Source organism: Tetrao urogallus (assembly GCF_951394365.1).
Source record: "Tetrao urogallus genome assembly, chromosome: 9".
In the NCBI taxonomy this organism is placed as follows: domain Eukaryota; kingdom Metazoa; phylum Chordata; class Aves; order Galliformes; family Phasianidae; genus Tetrao; species Tetrao urogallus.
In genome coordinates, this window is record NC_136822.1 from 14,684,962 (window position 1) to 14,703,202 (window position 18,241).

Genomic DNA, 18,241 nt, shown 5'->3' on the forward strand with positions numbered 1-18,241 from the left:
AGGGAGGTCTGTGGGGATTGCATATGCATTATAAAAAAAGCTCAAGCCTTAAAGTAAAAAAGGACAAAAAAAAAAAAAAAAAAAAAAAAAAAAAAAAAGAGAATTTGATTTAATCCAAGTCTGCTTGGATTGAAAATTGTGTGGTTTGCAGGGGAACATCGAAACGAGACATTTTGGCATCATCCCGCTCCTCTCCCTTTCCCTTTGCTCGAAACGATGCCATGCAGATCCAAAGCAATGCCCTATAGGCCCTAAGTGTCACCTTATAGCCCCAGATTGATGCCCTACAGCCTCATAACCCCACAGCATCCTGCCCCCTCTCTACCAAACCTCCCCCACTGTCCCCCTGATCACTACATTGGGTGCTGCTGACATGGGACGAGAGGCGCAGCTGAGCTGCAGAGGCTCTGTGACTCCCAAGCACTGTTGGGGAGGATGTACAGCACCCATTTTTCACCTCTTTGGGTTTTGCTTTCGGCAGAGGGGTTCTGGCTGCTCGGGTAGAACCAGTTTTCTGGGCCAGGAGGTGAGGGAGTGCAGGAGGCAGCGAGGTGTGCGGAGGAGGGAAAAATGAGGAAAACACTTTGGGCTTGCTTTCCTTCCTCCTTTCGCAGGGTGAAATGATCTTATAAATCAGGAAACTGAAAATGTGGCTTTTTGTCCCAACCTTCCCCACTCAGTGATGAAGCGGGTGTCAAAACCGCAGCTTCATTTTGAGATTCAGCCTTAAAAACAGGAACTGGAGGCATCGGGAGTGCGTAGGACAGCAGGTTTCTGTCATTAGCAGCACCAGACCTGGCACTAATTGGGTGTTTAATTACTACTGGCAGCAAAGCGACGCACACCCAGCCCAGCCCCAGCCTGCATTTGGCATTGCACATCCTGCAGGGGTGCCCGAGGCGCAACGGGGACACGGGGAGCCCCGGCACTGTCCCATATCAGCAGTCCTGCAGTGTCCCCTGGGGCTCTGCCCAGCTCCCTGCCAGCTGCCCGCCCTCCCCCCGGTGTGGTGCTGCTGTCCTTGTCCCCACTGTGATCCCAGAGCTGCGATGTGAGGAGATGGCCGCTGTGTCTTCAGGGCTTTGCCTTTGGCATCCTTTTGGGGCTGTTGGTGAAGGTGAGTCCCCAGTGGGCTCCGCCCTTTGCTATGAGCCCCTCTTTGCAGTAAGATGGGCTCGAACTTCTTGGCATCCCCATCCTACGTGGCAGGCATGAGGCCAAGCACTGCATCCCGCTCCAACCGGGTGGATGCTCGACTCCCTGATACCCGTGTGCCCCACATCCCAGCCTTCCCCAGGGTCACGGCACAGACTGTCCTATGGGCACTGGGAACGGCCAGGGAAGGAGCAGGAGGAAACGTGGTGCTGGGCGGTGTGTGGGGTGCTGCTGGGCAGGGATGCCCGGGGAGCTGCTGCGGTGGGACAGCTGCACGCTGGGATGAAGGGAGAGAGTTGGGTCTGGGGATGGGGGGGCGAGTTGGGTCTGCTTTCTCCTCACATTGCAGGACCTGGAGGTTTTCTGGAGCCGTTTGAGAGAAGAGGGCAGCGTGGGTCCCCCGGGAGGAATATGGGGGCTTTGGGAAGAGGCTGAGGTGTCTCCGTGGAGCAGGAGGGGAAATAGTCCAAAAGATTTCCTGCGGGTTTCCCAGCCCGGCTCTGGGGACGGAAAGGCGGCGGCGGGGGGTGGGCAGAGGGGCAGGGCAAGAGTTAAGCTACCTGCCGGTCCGTCCCCCTTGGCTCCACCTCGTTGAGAGGGGAGGGAAAAGGGAAAAAGGAAAAAAAAATCAAAACCGGGGAAAGAGGAAAAGGAAGAGGGCAGAGCGCACGGACCGCGTCCCGCTCCCAGCATGTTCCAGTGGTGAGTGTCAGAGGGGGGGGGGGGGGGGAAAGGGTGGCGGCTGTCCCACGTCCCCACGTCCCTGAGGGTCGCTCCGTGCCGGGACGCAGCCGGGGGGCTCAGCTCTCTGCATCCCCAGCGCTGCGCTCTTGTCGCACCGAGGGGACGCGTCGGTGGCATCGCGGGTTGGGGACGGAGAGTCTGGGGCACGGAGTTGAGAGGACGGCGGGTGAGGAACAACGGGTCGGGGATCCGTTCAGCTGCTTTTTTTTGGAGGGCTCCGGGGTTTCTCCACCCGACTGCGGTGTTTCGGCCGTTGGCAGCGCCAACAGAAGGGCTCTGTGCTGCTGCCGCTGCCCCTTCGCCTCTAATTAAGGGGCCGGGAAAAGCCAAACAGAGAGATCCTCGGGTGCTTAAAGGGGTTTTCATGCGGCTCAACAGTGGCAATGTGCCCCGACGGGGAGGGAGGACGAAGAGCCCCGAGCGCTCGGGGTCTCCGCAGCATCGCCACCCATAGGGCGACCTCCCCACCTCCCGGTCTCTCCGCACACCGCTGTGGCCAAATCACAGCGACGCTTTGAGCTTTCCTTGGGGGAGAAAAGGCAAAATTGGAGGAGTGTATCCAATGCCCTCAACGTGCCCTCGACAGCACCGACACCAGTGGGGCCGGTTGGGGCCAGTGAGAGCCCGACCAGGACGGCTGGTGGTGCCCAGGGACTCAATGATGGTGCTGGGGATGTGGTGTGGATATGAGCGGGGCTCTGGGGCTGGGCACAGCAATTCCCATGCCATGGTGGACCCCAGATGATGCCTCACCATCGCATTCAGCAAATTGGTGGGTGTGGGGTCTTGGGAGAGCAGAGTGGGGTCTTGACCCCATAACGTGATTCCCACCTCAGGAAACCAAAGGGCAGAAGGGCTGGAGGTCAGGAAAGCCCAGCGTATGGTTATTAATCCTTGGCCCTGTGAAATGCTGGGTTTGGAGTGGAAATCGCCCATGGTTGTGGCTCAGGGTCCACACGTCCCCATCGCTTTCCCAGGCCAGGATCAACGCAGTGGGGTTATTCTGAGAGAAACCCAGGTGCTGTGGGGCAGGTGATGAGGAGAGGTTCTGACCCTGGGGTCCAAATGGGATTAAACTGCTGCCACATTGGAAGCAAAGGATTTCTGAGAACAACCTCTGAATGGGGATCACAGAAGGTTAAAGGCAATGGGGTGGAATTGGGGCTGCTCCCTCATCAGTCTCAGGTGAGTGCCCGCATATAAAACCAAATGGGAGCTCTCCATTTGCTGGTAATTGCTCGTTTCCATGCGTGCCCTCAGTCTCCAATAGCATTCATGCTTTTCTCATGTAAATATGAGGCTGAAAATGTTCCTTGTGCTGAAGGGCAAAACCAGAGCCAGGAGTCCCCAGCTCCCAGTTTGAGATTCCTCATTTCATAGTCCCTATTGCCACCTGCGAGTGTCACCTGTCCCACGGGGGTGTGACAGTGGTGATGATGATCTATTTCAGGCTGTAGTACATCAAGGCAGGGAGTTTCCCAAATTTAGTAGAAATTACTCCAGGTAAAGCAATATATACTGAAGTGTAGGTATGTCATGTGCTCACCTACGTATGCAGTTGTCTATGTAACTGTTTTCAAGTGTTCCTGATACAGAGTGGGGCTAAAGGACATCACAGCTCTATGCTGCTGGGTCCCGGTGAGGTCAGGGCTGCCCGGGGATCCCACACTGCCTTTGCTTTGGGCACATTCCTGCAGTGCACACTCACAGCTGTGGCCAGCTCCTGTTTTCCTGCCCCACTATTGCTGTTTCTTTGTTCTGTTCTTATTAAGGATGTATTGGGCACCCAGCTGCAAACCTCAAGGATGTTTCTGCAGGTTCCTAGGCAGCCTAGTGGTATTTTTCCACCACCGTTGGGCTGCTCGGATGATCCCTAATGCAGTGCCGTCCCCAGCCCTGGGGCACCCAAGAGCAGAGGAAATTGATGCAGCAGAGCCAGCTGGGGGGCAGCCAGGTGCTCGGGGCACAAACCTGCCTGGCTTTGGTATCATGGGGCAGTAGCTGGGGGGGTTATTGGGTGCGGCAGCGATCACTGGGTCTCTTTTGGGCTGCAGGGTTTGTGGCTTCCCATGATGGCCCCCAGTTCCTTCAGATGAGCCTCCCACCGCTGTTTTCCTCTCCTTACTCCTATCTCGTCCCTGTAGGAGGAAGACCATCTACAAAACAGTCTGCCTGTCCTTCCTGCTGGTGATCACGGTGACAGTGCTGCAGCGGGGAATGGCCCCCAGCCAGTTCCTGCAGGGCCAGCAGCAGAAGGAACTGCCTACCCCAGAGCCCCCGAAAACACAGAAGAGAGACAACGCCTTCTCCATCACCAGCACCTTCTGGAAAAGCAAAAAGGAAAAAGCTCCAGGCAAGGAAGAGGACGGAGGCATGACAGAGAGGCAGGTGAAATCATGGGACATCACCACTACCAACTGCTCGGCCAACCAGAACTTGAGCAAAGTGGACTGGTTCAAAGGGCTGGAGCCCAACTTCCAGCAGTTCCTGCTCTACCGGCACTGCCGCTACTTCCCCATGCTGATCAACCACCCCGAGAAGTGCAGCGAGGACGTCTACCTGCTCATCGTGGTCAAGTCCATCATCACGCAGCACGACCGCCGCGAGGCCATCCGGAGGACGTGGGGCAAGCAGAAGGAAGTGGGGGGCAAGAAGATCAGGACGCTCTTCCTGTTGGGCACAGCCTCCAAGGAAGAGGAGAGAGCCAACTACCAGAAGCTGCTGGATTACGAGAACCACATCTATGGGGACATCTTGCAGTGGGATTTCCTGGACAGCTTCTTCAATCTCACGCTCAAAGAGGTCCACTTCTTGAAGTGGTTGAACATCTACTGCGACAACGTCCGCTTCATCTTCAAAGGGGACGACGACGTGTTTGTGAGTCCCGACAACATCCTGGAGTTCCTGGAGGACAAGAAGGAGGGAGAGGACGTCTTTGTGGGGGACGTCCTCTACAATGCCAGGCCGATCCGGAGGAAGGAGAACAAGTATTACATCCCCAGTGCTCTCTACAACAAAAGCATCTACCCGCCCTACGCGGGTGGTGGAGGCTTCGTCATGGACGGACCGTTGGCCAAGAGGCTGCACAAGGCCTCGGAGACGCTGGAGCTGTACCCCATTGACGACGTCTTCCTAGGGATGTGCTTGGAGGTCCTCAAGGTGTCGCCCGTTGGGCACGAGGGCTTCAAAACTTTTGGCATCGTGAAGAACAAGAACAGCAAGATGAACAAGGAGCCGTGTTTTTTCCGGAGTATGTTAGTGGTTCATAAACTGCTGCCTCCAGATTTGATCCAAATGTGGGACTTGGTGCACAGTAACTTGACGTGCTCAAGAAAACTCAATGTCCTTTAGCTCATTCTCTCTGGAGAGCTGGGACTGAGTGGGGACATAACAAGTGGGACGCAATGAGCCTCTGCTTGTGGCATGGCAAGGCTTGTGATGGTGGTTGTTCCTGTACTGTAATGTGGTTCGCCTATCTCCAGCTGGGTTGGGGGTTGCTGAAAATGAAGAAAGGGAAAAAAGAGAAAAAAGAGAAATCCTAGCACAAAGAGGGAAGGGAGAGAAAGAGAGGTCCATGCCCTGCAATAGGTACCACCTCCAGGTGGGGCTGGGGGAGGCAGGAGGGGATTTGTGCTGGATGTTTAGGGTCTGGCTACCCAGGAAATCTGCTCCAAGGGGGTCAGTGGTCTACGTGCACGTGAACACTGCTCAGAAGCAAAGGGGATTGTATCTGTACCTGAAACGCCTCCTCCGTGGTGTGTCATGTGGGGGGACACAGGGTGGGCACACCCTGCCATCGCCAAGTGCAGGGTTGCACACCCCTGTGTCCCTGCATGCTGTGGATGTACACAGCCACCTCCGCAGCCCTGAACACGCACGGCGAAACGCACACATGTGTGTGCTTGCTCTCTTCTCTCTCTCTCTCCTTCTCTGGTGCCAGACATTGAAAGGAAAAAATTTCTACTACCTCAAAGGTCCCCCTGTGCAGTGCCTTTTTTTTTCCCCCCTCCTTTTCTTAATGTGTTTTGGAAAAGTGCCTGTTTCATTCACTCCAAGTCTGTATGTTCCTCAGGTTAGAAAACAAACAAGAAGGGGTGTACAGCAGCCAAAGGAGGCACTGTGGTGCCAAGCCACACCACTTCTCCTCTGCAGATGTCCTTCGTCTGCTGGGATGAGCTGCGGATTTGAAGGGAAAAAAGAGAAAGAGCTCATTTGTGTCCTGGGCTTGGCTATTGGTGGCGGCGCTGGGGGCTAAATGATGATGTTTGGTGATGTTCCGTTTATGGTGACATTGATTTATGATGCATCCAGAGGAGCCACAGCCCCGGGTACCTGCAGGGCCCGAGGGCACCGCTGGGTGCAGGGCTCACTGCTGTTCACCTGGGGCACTTCCTGAGGTGCTGGCTGTCATTGCTGTGGGGTACAGCTGTGTGCTCATCCCATCCATGGGGGCACAGAGCAGCACGCAGAGATCTGTCAGCGCTGCTCTTCACCTGGAGGGAAACAGGAACCGCGTAGATTCGGTGAATATTATAGTTTCAGAAAAATAAAGGTTAAAAGAAGAAAGGGTTCAAAGAAAGAAAAAAAAACAAGCCTTCACCTCGTGTCGTTGCTAGCAGGTTTCTGCTGGCCAGGACAGCCTGGATGGTTGGGAACAAAACGCGGTCACGGGCCACGGTGGTCGAAGGGCACCTTAAGGCCTTAGCTGGGCCGGACGGGAGAGAAGTAAAGCCTTACGAGGAGATCCCCTCCCAGCCTTTCCCTCCCGTCGGCGCAGCCCGGTGCCGCTCTGCTGCCGCCCTCTGCTGCCCGCCCCGCCGCCGCGCTCCGACCATTTGCCGTCGGGCCGGCGCGCAGCCTCCGAAATAAAATGGCTGATGGCAGCGGGGCGAGCGGCGCTGCACGCAACCCTACGGAAATGGGGTTTTCTACGCTCTGCGGCGCTGCTCCAGCCGCCAAATGCCGCTTCTTTCTGTGTACGGCCGGCGCTCACGTGGGAAGCGCTGCGCTGCAGGGGCCGCGTTTCCCCGAGCCGGAGGAACGAGGCAGTAGAACGGCAGGCAGCAGGCGCTACGCTCGCCCTGCTGCCACTAGGGCAGAAGGTCAGCGCCGAGCTGGGAAGATGCCTGGAGTGGCACAGGGTTGGACCGCAGGTCAGAGCCAGAGCGGCTTTCAGCAGGACCTAAAGCTGCAGCCACAGTGCCAGCTCTGTGTCAGCTTCGCCCTGCTGTCAGCAACACCGCCCGTGTTTGAAAGAGCAGCAGCTGCCCTCCTGCCTTCTGTACCAGCACGCTGCATCACTCAAAGGCAGCATTGTGCCCCACCAACAGCAGCAGGACAGCAGCCAAGGCCCTGGGCAAGACAAGAGATCAGGGCTGTGCCAAAGAGAGAGGTGCAGGAGTTGGCCCACGTCCAGACCAATACTGGTGAAAGGCAAGTTACTTCCCCTACTGTGCTTCAAGCCACTGCCTCAACTCCACGGAGGCAACAGAAAACGAGGCCAGTAGTAGTTTTGGATGAAATAAAACACAGACAGCCTGACTGCCATTCTGAAAGAGGGTAAGAGTAGCTGCAGTCCAGGGAAATACTTCCTTCCTTGTGTAAAGCATAGCCCCTGTAGAGTGGAAGAGGGGACAGAGCAGGCCAAAGCCAAAGCAGGATGCTGCCTGCACTGATCAGAGCCACCCTAAAGCAGGAAGCCTCCAGCCAGACTTTGTCACAGCCCCTGTTGTAGTGGCACAGAATTAACACGAACCAGTTTAGGTCCTTTAATCTGTCCAAGACAGGGTGCTGAAGCACAAATGATAAAACATTCTGCATTTTTACAGCAAAAAAATGCTACAGAAGTTTATAGGAAAAAAAATATTTTTGTACATGGGTAAAACATTATAAATTCAAGACAACTCACAGACAAAGGGTAAATTCCCACAGCTATCGCTCATTTCTGTTAAAAAGTTCACTTGAATATGCAAGCAGTCAAAATAGCTTGCTGTTCTTCCTTGAAATGAAAATTCTTTCTTCCAAGTGGCTCACAGTACTCCTTTGCACCTTGGAATGTCCTCCGAAGGCTCCGCCAAGATAAAAGGAGAATAAAAACCCCTGGAGTCCTTTCAGATAGTCTCAGAGATCGAGAGAAGGGAAAGGAAAAGGGAAGTTTATTCAAACTTGATCTTCTTCCCTTGTGGCTTGTGATCTCCACCTCCTCCTCTGCCTCCTCGGAAGCCACCTCCTCCTCTGCCTATAAAAAGAGAATGTATCAGGAAACAAAGATGCATGGCTCCCCCTACAGTCACCACTACCTTTCCAAACCCCTCCCTGGTACAGGACAGAAAATAAATTCACATCCAGCACTCTATGGTGGCAGCACCCTGTAACCCCCAGAATAGCTTCAGCTGATTTTTGACTATGGGCCTTAGAAGAAGGTTACTTACCTCCAAAACCTCTGCCACCACCTCTGCCTCCAAATCCACCTCTTCCTCCTCGGCCTCCTCTGCCACCACGACCACCAAATCCACCACCAAATCCACCGCCACGCTGAAATTCACCCTTTGGTTTGGCAAAATCAAGGATCACTTTGTTTCCATCTATCTCTCCATCCTCCATAGCCTCTTTAGCTGCTTTGGCATCTTCTGGGGAGCTGAAGTCCACAAACCCAAACCTAGGCAGTGGATTAAGAGAAAGACAGTCAAACTGCACGCAACCCATGAACCGTAGCACCACCTACTGGCACTTGACAGCAATCCCTTAGGTAACAGTAGCATCTGGAACTGTTACTTGTAAACCAGTAAGCGGCTAATCACAACTGATGTAACCACGTTGTGAGTGTGCCACTACCCAGCTGTTAATGTCCTTCTCGTGCGAATCCATAGGCTGCCACGGATCTGTCGGCAGGAAGGAGCTCATTGAGAAGTGAGGCTGCCCAACCACAGCTACATGCCCCCCCTCCTCTAGCTCCACACCATCTACTGTCTCCTAAGAATCACCTACATAAGCCTTAGATACACCCTGCACCACGCAGATGTTTTTCTCCTGCAGGAACTGAAGGAACCCCCCGTGGTGCTTAACGTACCCTTTAGAAGAGCCCGTGTCCCTGTCTGTGACTATTCGAGCACTTATAGAGCCTTCAAACGATTCTCTTAGCGTCTCCTCCGTTGTGTCCTCAGAAAGGCCTCTGACAAACAATGTTTTGCTTTGTTCTGTGGAAAGAACATTCAGAGATCAGTCTGAGCAAAGCTACCATTAACTTCTCAACACCGCATTCGGCCTGCATTACTGACTCCAACAACAGCTCCCAGGGCTTTTTCTTTTAAAGGAGGCTGAGGCACCCAAAGGTAGATGACCTTGAAAACTCTCTGAACTGCAAACAGAACCTTTCATCCAAGTGCCTCCAAATGGACCCACTTGGTACCATCAAATTCATTCCCCTCTACACACTTTCATCCTCCCATAGATACAAGTGAATCAGTACGGACACTAACAGGGTAACAGACACTGCTGGATCAGCACTTGACTATCTAGAGGACTTTAGAAATCGTTTCATCAGCATTTCAGATAATCAGTCATCACATCCAGCACTTCTGCTCATGTCTTTCACAGTTGTTTGCTGCTGTGTTTTCGTTTGTTGCTTGAAGCAGACAAAAGTTGGCAGGAATTGCACACTCCTACCACAGGATCCAGTAATCAGGCACGGAACACTTACGGTTAAATCCTCCTCTTGCATTCACGTTCCCTTTCTGCCACGATGGTGAACTGAATTCCAGCCTGATTGCTCTGCCTTCAATTTCTGTGTTGTTACAAGAATTCAATGCCTCTTTAGCATCCTCGGCTGTGGGAAATTCTACAAATGCATACCTATTTGAAGAGGAAGGTTTCAGTCAGCTTGGGAGGCACAGCACATCAGCAGAGGTAAGGCATTCACCATGCCAACTGAGGACTCAGTTACAAACATACCCTTTAGGCCTGCCCTGGTTGTTTTGTGGCATCTTGATGGAAGTAGCTTTTTTAAACAGTTCCTGCAGAGTTTCTTCTGAGGCAGCATAGGACAGGTTGTTCACAATCAGCGTCTTCGACTCCCTCTCTCCACCTCCTAGACAGGAAACACAATGATTCAAGTCCAAGCTTAGAGAGGAAGAGCTCTCTACCTCTGGGCACAAAGTCCCCTCCTAAGGAGACGGCAGCTGTTGCACCCCCTTCCCACTTAGAGGTGAGGCACAAAGCCAAGAACCAATGCTGTTCTGGTCACCTGGACTAACTGCCCTTTTCTGTCAGAAACATGCAGGAGAAACCTGCAGTGCATGCCATGTGGAGCACAAGGAAGGGAAAAGGCTCCTGCCCGTTATCTCACAGCTTTGCTGCAGTGCTTCAAGTCATTCTGCCCCTAGCAAGCTTCTGACACAAGCAAAGTCCTGCCCTCTGCACGCACACTATTAATCTGAAAACACACCTTTCTGATTTTCTTGTTGGCTCTTCTCACCGGTGTAATCAATGACCATGGCACGACCATCAACCTCTGTGCCTTGTTTCTCCTCCAGTGCTTTTTCTGCCTCAGCTTCTGTTTTGAATTCAATATAGGCCATTCTACAACAAAGAAAGCGACAGTCATTCCCACAAGGAAATTAATCCTTAAGTTCAGGATTGAATGCCTAAACACATCAAAATGCAGTAACAGCAAACACTTCACAGTTTCTCTACATACCCCTTGCTGCTCCCTTCCTTGTTAAGTACTAGTCGGACCTCTACAGCATTTTCAAACACATTTTTCATTTCCTCTTCAGTTACACGGTAGGGCAGATTCTTCACAAACAGTGTTCTAGCATCTCTCTCTGCAAAGAGGAAAGAGAAGTTCTCACCATCTGCTCCATGTCCCTTCTCGACAAGCAGACAGACCAAATAAATCCAGCAGAAAAAAAAACCTAACAGTATAGATTTGTAGTCCCGAAAGCAGAAAAGGCAAGAGCAAAAATTAATTAGGTTACCATTATGTTGTTTCCCTAAAGGCACTGAATTCTGAATACAGCTCCTAAAGCTTAGGACCACATGCCCTCCTCATGCACTCACTACGTACTTACACTACTTCCTTCCAGCTCAGTGTTTCAGATTTGCAAGTCAGAACTTGCACAGCCGTTTTAGCACTCAAGAAACTACAACACAGGGATCAGATCAGGGAAATGTCTTTTAAGAGCAGCACAGCAGCCATTAGTAATGCCACCCACCTTTCTTCAATGTGCAGATAGCTCAGAACCGAGTCCTACCTTTCTTATTTTCTTTAAGACTTTCTTTGCTCTTTGCTTTTTCCAGTTTGATTTCCAAACCCATCAGCTTCTTTCCATTCAGCTGAAGAGCTTTATCCATATCTTCAGCAGATAAGAAATCCACGTAGCCAAACCGCCTGAAAGAAGAGCAGCTTCACTGTTTAAGCTGATTTATTTCTAATAACAATACGTACAGAAAGCAAGAACAGGGGACTGTGGTCAAGCTAAAGTGTCAATAAAAACAGGCAGGCCAGCACAGATAACTAGCAGCAGAGAACAGCAGCTCTCCCTTTAGGGATTAGTGCACACCTGAAGTACACCACCACCATCAGCACTACACGCATTCCAGTCCCTCTTCCAGCTTCCATTTGCTATCCAACAAGCACTCCAGCACCCCAAAGGGAATTAGCTCACAGCCATCCACATGAACTGCTGCCAAGTCAAAGAAAGAAGCAGCACAATTCCAGAGGAACTTACTTGGAAGAACCAATTCTGACTTCTGAGACCTGGAGATTTTTCTTGCCAAAGAATTCTTTGATGGCAGTTCTCAGTTCTTCGTAGTCCTTGGTGGGGGTCAAGTTTTTCACAAAGAGCGAGAAAGCTGAAGCAGGTGCTTTGAATGAAAAGACATTTGAACGTAAGGCAAATGAAGAGAGTTGGAATTTAGATTACCAACAGCATTAGCACATCAGTTTTGCTCAAAACTGACATCACATTTCAGTATTAAGTCCCTTCTGATCATCATTTGTGCTGAGGAAAAAGAAAACACTGAACATCCACAGCCCCTTCACCATTACTACACACCTCACCCAGCAGTCCAACAACTCCAATGAGCATCACTTGTGACCCCACGTCACTTACTTTCTGTTTTCTTTTTCTTGGCCTCTGGTGCACTCTTGTTGGCCATTTCTTTTTTCCTTTTTCCAGGTGCTTCCTTGACAGGTTCTGTGGTTAGGGAACAAGAAACAACACTGGAATAGAAGTGCATGAACAGAACAACAGCTTCTCCTGCGCTCTGTCAATACAGGACTATTAAAATCTTCACTGCTCAAACAGAAGGCCAGCATTACAATTCTGCAGTCCTAAACCTAAAGACTAAAACACACAAAAAAATTTTGCTTGGACACTTTTTTGGCTATTATGGAAAACTATGTTATATAAACTCACTTTCATCCTCACTTTCTTCCTCGTCCTCCTCTTCATCATCTTCATCCTCCTCATCTTCATCCTCATCTTCTTCATCTTCCTCATCTTCAGACTCTGCCTTGGCTTTAGCTGGAGCAGCCTTGGCTGGAGGAGGTTTCTTCACAGGAACTGGTGTTGTGTCCATGGCCTCATCTTCAGACTCTGCAACAGGTTGAGTGTGAGATTTCAGGAGCATTCCAGGTGAAGCCATTTTTGAGTCTAAAAAACACTCAGCTCTACAGTTTTGTATTCCTCATGAAGCTTATATGTTCTCAGGAAGAGTTTGGCAATGTTTCAGTGTCCTGCCTGTATCTCAGCTTTTACTGCACTAACATCTCTTAAGGTTTTCATTTTCCCCAACAGTAGAAAAATAAACATTCCTGCCATATCTGACAGACACTGGTTGCCAGCTAAAGGCAGCTGGGCACTAACTGGACACAGACACACTGCATCACTCCCACTAACCCACCCCTCCACTGAGCTCCCTGGAAGCATCCAACACTTTCACAACTATGTTTTCCAAACCTTTCGTTTCTCTAAATCCTTTATGGACCACATACCGTCATCCTCCTCGTCCTCCTCATCCTCCTCCTCATCTTCCTCGTCCTCAGATTCCTGCTTTGCTGGCACAACTGCAGGCTTTTTGGCTGGTACAGCTGCTGCGGATTTTTTGGCTGCAGGCTTCACAGGCATTGCTGGTTCCTCTTCCTCATCTATCACAACAGTACAATAAGCCTTTATCCATAGCACTCAGTGTTCAAACTCTGCCAGGCACTTTGCTTCATCCGAGAAAACTCAGAAGGTGTGGCAAACACTACAAGTAACACAGCTGCAGTATGGAAAGTTCTCCAACATTTACCAAAGCCCCAACTTTCCTCCCTCCCTGCCCTTCTGTATGCTGCATTTTGCTGCACTTCAAAAGTAATCAATTTCACCTACAAGACTGAGCCAACTTTGGTCAACTCACAAAGACAGAAATGAGTTCCAAAAGCAACTTACCAGACTCCTCCTCTTCATCTTCATCTTCCTCGTCATCTTCCTCATCATCTTCATCTTCTTCCTCGCTCTCTTGCTTCTTGGCATTCTTGCCATTTTTCGCTCCTTTGCCTAAGACAGCAGCCTTTTTGGGTGATGGAGCAACAGCCTTTTTAGCTGGAGTAGCCACAGCCTTCTTGGCTGGCGTCACTGCCTTTTTTGCAGGAGTGGCAGCCTTCTTTGCAGGGGTAGCAGCCTTCTTGGCTGGTGTAACTGCTGCTTTTTGTTGTTTCTTTGGAGGGACCATCATCTGAAAGAGATTTATTGAATGTGAGACTAGTGCTGCCCCTGATTTGATACCAAACTGATGAAAGTGACCCCTCAGTGACATTATGCCTTGACAGCCATTTAGAACTCTGCAGAACTCATGAAGCTGGCACTTCAGGAGCTGCAGCAAGCATGTAACTAGCTCCTTACGCCAAATTAATTGAGATTCTTGCTTTTTCTGTGCCACTGCTGCACCTGTTCTGCCTATTCCATTAATTCAGTTAAAACACTAATAATAACTACAATCTAAAACTTATTTTTCTGACACTAATTTTTGCTTTTTACCTTATTTGCCTATTCTGTTGAATTACTGTAGTTTGAAAGCAGCTTTTAACAGGTTAACAGCAAAACATCCGGCAACTGCCTGCTCCTGAACCAATCCCAACAATCCCTCCTTCCCTTCAACAGGAACCAACACCTTGAAGTTTTCACTCCTGTGCATTAGGTGTGCAATAAATCAGTTACTGCTGATGAATTAACCATTCACTCACTCTTAGCTACTCAGACCAGCTTTAAGATCCCCACAGTCCTTCCAACGCCAGGAAGCACGGCTTGAGCTGCTCAGCCAGTTCTTCCCTCACTGCTTTCCCCTTATGCAATGCAGTTAATCCTTCAGGCACAACGAACATCCCCCCAAGCTGTTTACCAGTGTGGATTCCCCACCACATCCCCCTATAACTCTCAGCCACTTCTGAAGCTCGTGGCTGCACGCGCTCCAGACGGCTTACCTCTTCCCCACTGCTTTCCTCTAAATCGGAGGACTCTTCCTCCTCGCTTTCCTCGACCTTTTTGGGGGGAGGCGCCATTTTTTTCTGCTTCATTTGGTTCTTGGGAGTCTGCGGGAGAGAAGGGACCGTGAGAATGCGTTGCGGTACAACTAAAAGCACCGGGCGCGCCGCGGGGCGGACAATCACCCCAACCACGTGGCGGCCCAACACGCCCCGCCCGGCCCGGAGCTCCCCGCGTGGTGTCCCCGTTCCTCCCCCACCCCCACGTGTTCGCTCTCCGCTGCACCACGTGGCCGCCCCCCCCTCCTTCCCCCCCCCGCTCCGTGACCCCCCTACGCAGACCCCCCTCCCGCCCCGCGCGCCAACATGGAGGAAGAACGGGGGAGGGGGAGGGGGGCGCGCTCGAAACCTCTCCCACCGCGCGCGCGCGCGCCCCTCCCCTCGCCGCCATTTTCACTGTGAAGGAAAAAAGAACGGGCGAGAGGGTCGGGAACGGCCGCGCGGCGCTGGCGACGGCGGAAAGAAGCGCGGCGAGCCCCGGTCCCCCCTTGGGCCCGGCCCCGCGGGCTCAGAGCCGGAGGCCCCGCCGCGCCCGAAGGCCCCGCCCGAAGGCCTCACCTTGGCGAGCTTCACCATGATGGCGGCGGTGCCTGGCGGCGCTGGGGCGGCGGCCGAACTGCTTCGGGGGACGGGAGTGCGCGTCCCTGGGGGGGTTACGGCGGGGAACGGAGCGGGCCCCGGGAGCGGCGGCGCGGCGCTGCCGATGCAGACCGGGGACTGAAACGAAAGAGCGAGCGCACGGCCCTTCCGCTGGCTTGCCTAGCCCTCGGCTTCGCCCCGCCCACTCCGCCCCCGCTCCGTCCAATCGGCGCTCGCGCCGCGCCGCGCGGCCAATCGCCGCTTCCGCCCCTCGAGCCCATTCGCCAATCGACGTGGCTTTATCATCAACCAACGGGAGAGCGCGTTACAGCGTGCAGCAAGTGGAAAGCCCGCGAGATGTGGGACGAGAACTTGGGATCTTAACGCCCGCCCTCGAGGAAGTGGGGAGACCAGTAAGAAGGCGGCAGCTCGATGCCTGCGCTCTGATTGGACGGGGCTCTTAGCGGAGAGCAGGCGTGTCCGGGACCGCGGGAGAGCACGTGGCGGGCAGCGGGCCACGTGGTGGGGCCGGGTAGGGGGCAGCGGGGGGGCGTAGGGGGCACCGGGAGGGCTCGGCAGTCCTGACGGAGCTGGGAGCTGGCTCCCAGGCTGCTCAGGTACTAGAAGGGGGGGGGGGGCGGGGTTGCTGTTTTATTCGGGAGCTCCTAAATTATGGCGTTGGTGTCAGGGGTTCCAAAATTATGGGGTCGGAATCTGTCTTGCTCTGCCCGTGCCCCTCAGCCCCGATATTAACCCCCGCTCCGGCACCGACCCCTCTTCTGCGGCGCTGCGGCAGCACTAGTGTGAGTCCTGAAGCAGGAGAGTGAGCAGCTGCTGGCGTGATGCTTGCCTTGAAGGACCCCAACTGTGCTCCTATCCCTGGAGAAAAATAAACTGCGTCCGCACGATGGATGACACTGAATTTGTTCATTGGGAGATAATATTCCTGTGGGGTTTTATTTCAGTGCATGCAATATTGGGTGTAAATGGTCCTGGGCAGCCCCTGGCACTGCACCCCCGGTGTGGTATTACTGGAGTCCAGCTCTGTCCCCAAGGCTCCAGGCTCACCCCCGTATTCCCTCTGCCCTTTCAGGGCTGCTGAAGAAAAGCCCCTCACCTGGGGGAGAAAACCTAAAGAAAAGAGGTGGGGACTGTGAATGAATGAAGTCATATGTGGTGTGAGGAGGTACCCCTGGATGCTCAGGGGGACCCGGGAATGTCTTGCCAGCCTGCAGACAGACTGACACCATAGGGAGGAATGGAGGTAGGGCAGGGGGACACTGCTAGCATCACTGTGTCTGTCACACGCACTTGTGGAATATGATCACTCAGACTCCCAACCTCCACATGTTGCAGGAGCCATCCCTGAGTGCCCAGGGTGCACCAAAGCCCCGTGTTAGCTCTGCAGCACAGCTCAGAGGGAGCCTCAGGGCCAAGGCAGGGCTGCAGCCATCTGCAGCATCAGCATGGAGTAATATGGCCAAAACAGGTTTAGCAGCTCCGTTTGTGGCAAAAACGCTGTTTAGGTGGAGGAGGAGGGACCCCGAAAAGCAAAGGATTGCTCTTTGAGAAAGTGTGCAGCAAGGAATCAGTGTGGCAGAAAGCAGTACAGCGCCTGGAAATGGTCTGGTGGCACCTGGCCCTGTGAGCCCAGCATTGGCTGGTGTTCCCCAGGGGACGTCCCCATAGTCATCTCATGAATGAACTCTCAAAACCCATGGCTGGAGAAAAGTGAACCAGACTGGGACACGAATCTGGGACCAGACATGCAGAGACAGTGATTTTCCTGCTGGAGGTAGTGTCAGCCCCCAAACCTGGCGCAGCTGTGTTGCGTCCCACTGAGCTGAGAGCCGTTCCCTCAGAGCAAACAAGTGCAGACCATGCTGTCAGACCCTTATTTGATTTGTCTCCCCACGGCACTGCACCGTTTGCCTTCATTACTTTCTCTGTCCCTTACCGTAGTCTTATCGTGGAGCATCTGTCCAATAAAAGGCCTGTTAATATAATTTATATCCAGTTGTCACTTTCTGCCTCACCCAGGAGAATGGGCTCCCTGGGTGCACCATGCCTTGGAAAAGCAGTTATCCTGAGTGGAAGAAGTGACATCCTAGCAGATTTTATTGCTGCGTTCAGCTTTGGGAAGTTACATTTTGTGGTCTGCATCCTGGGATGGAGAGCTCAGGATGCCGTTTCCTCTAGAAAATCCTTTCTGAGAATGAAAGGAGCTTCATCCTCAGAAAAGTGGTGAAAAAGCAAACTGCAGTGAGGTTACAGGAGCCCCAAGCTGTGGGTGGTGTGGTGTTAGTGCAGCTTTGTGCTTAAGCCATAACCCTCTGAAGGATGTATTGAAGGAACGAACGAGCTGCAGGAGGATGGCATGTGGGAGCAGACCATCCTGAAAGCACCCACAGGTGCTCCATAAGGAGGAACCAGTGGAAACCTGAACACTAGAAGGGAAACTGCAAGAGAAATTAAGTGTGGCCAAGTGCTGGTGGGGTCATTGTGCGTGGGGACAGAGCTGAGCCAGTGGGGGAGCAGGAGAAGGGGTTTGCATTTCTCCCTTTGCTTTTTCTGGCTGTGCTGGCAGCTGTCAGGCAGCAAAGGAAAGATAATGAGAGAAATCTGCTCTGTGTCTCTGACAGCTTTCTCCAATGTGTCGCGTTCAATTGTCCCAACAGGAGAAGATGAAACTTCCCTGGCTGCCGCAGCGAACACAAGGAGAAATGAAGCCCTGTAATTAAAGCTGCTATAACTGCCTGGCAGCAGGGCCAGCTCTTGGGTTCTTGCTTGGCTTTGGTGCCTTGGCTGTCCAAAATGTATAGAAAATTAGATGAGTTTTATCTTTTTCTAGTCTGAACATCACAGCCTTCCTTTTCACAGTGCAAGGTGCTCCATCCTGCCTGGGCCTTCCTGAGCTCTTCAACAACGTCAGCGACTGTGATGGACTTTTTTGGAGGGGTCCATGGGCAAGACCATGTGGCCTTAGAGGGTACAACATGCCTGTCACAGAGCTACTTTGCCATTCACTGGCCAAGGGGATGGCAGGAAATACACAGAGGACCAAAGCACCCATGTCTCTTGTCCCCACCCAGGTGACCATCACCACCCCACCTTGAAGACAACACTCCCCTTGGCCCTAGATGGCTGCCCCACATGCTACCATGCCATCTCTCATCCATGCTAATTGTGCATCACTTTCCTTTCTTAACCAAACTATCCCCATAAACCAAAGCAGGT

The 18,241-nt window shown here is 52.6% G+C and overlaps 2 protein-coding genes across 2 annotated transcripts; one reads left to right on the top strand and one right to left on the bottom strand.

The window, feature by feature from the left end:
• Positions 1–3,991: 3,991 nt before the first annotated feature.
• B3GNT7 (UDP-GlcNAc:betaGal beta-1,3-N-acetylglucosaminyltransferase 7) lies at positions 3,992–5,250 on the top strand (the record flags this gene model as incomplete). The annotated part of the gene is given in 2 exon segments (XM_079539723.1): positions 3,992–4,019; positions 4,022–5,250. Coding segments are annotated over 2 exon segments (1,257 nt in total).
• Positions 5,251–7,840: 2,590 nt separating this feature from the next.
• NCL (nucleolin) lies at positions 7,841–15,310 on the bottom strand (the record flags this gene model as incomplete). The annotated part of the gene is given in 18 exon segments (XM_079539944.1): positions 7,841–8,133; positions 8,327–8,557; positions 8,969–9,095; positions 9,599–9,750; positions 9,850–9,985; positions 10,343–10,476; positions 10,595–10,721; positions 11,151–11,287; positions 11,628–11,763; positions 12,012–12,095; positions 12,318–12,497; positions 12,896–13,048; positions 13,335–13,620; positions 14,366–14,473; positions 14,626–14,678; positions 14,681–14,821; positions 14,984–15,142; positions 15,211–15,310. Coding segments are annotated over 18 exon segments (2,523 nt in total). The 3' UTR covers positions 7,841–8,054.
• Positions 15,311–18,241: the final 2,931 nt, after the last annotated feature.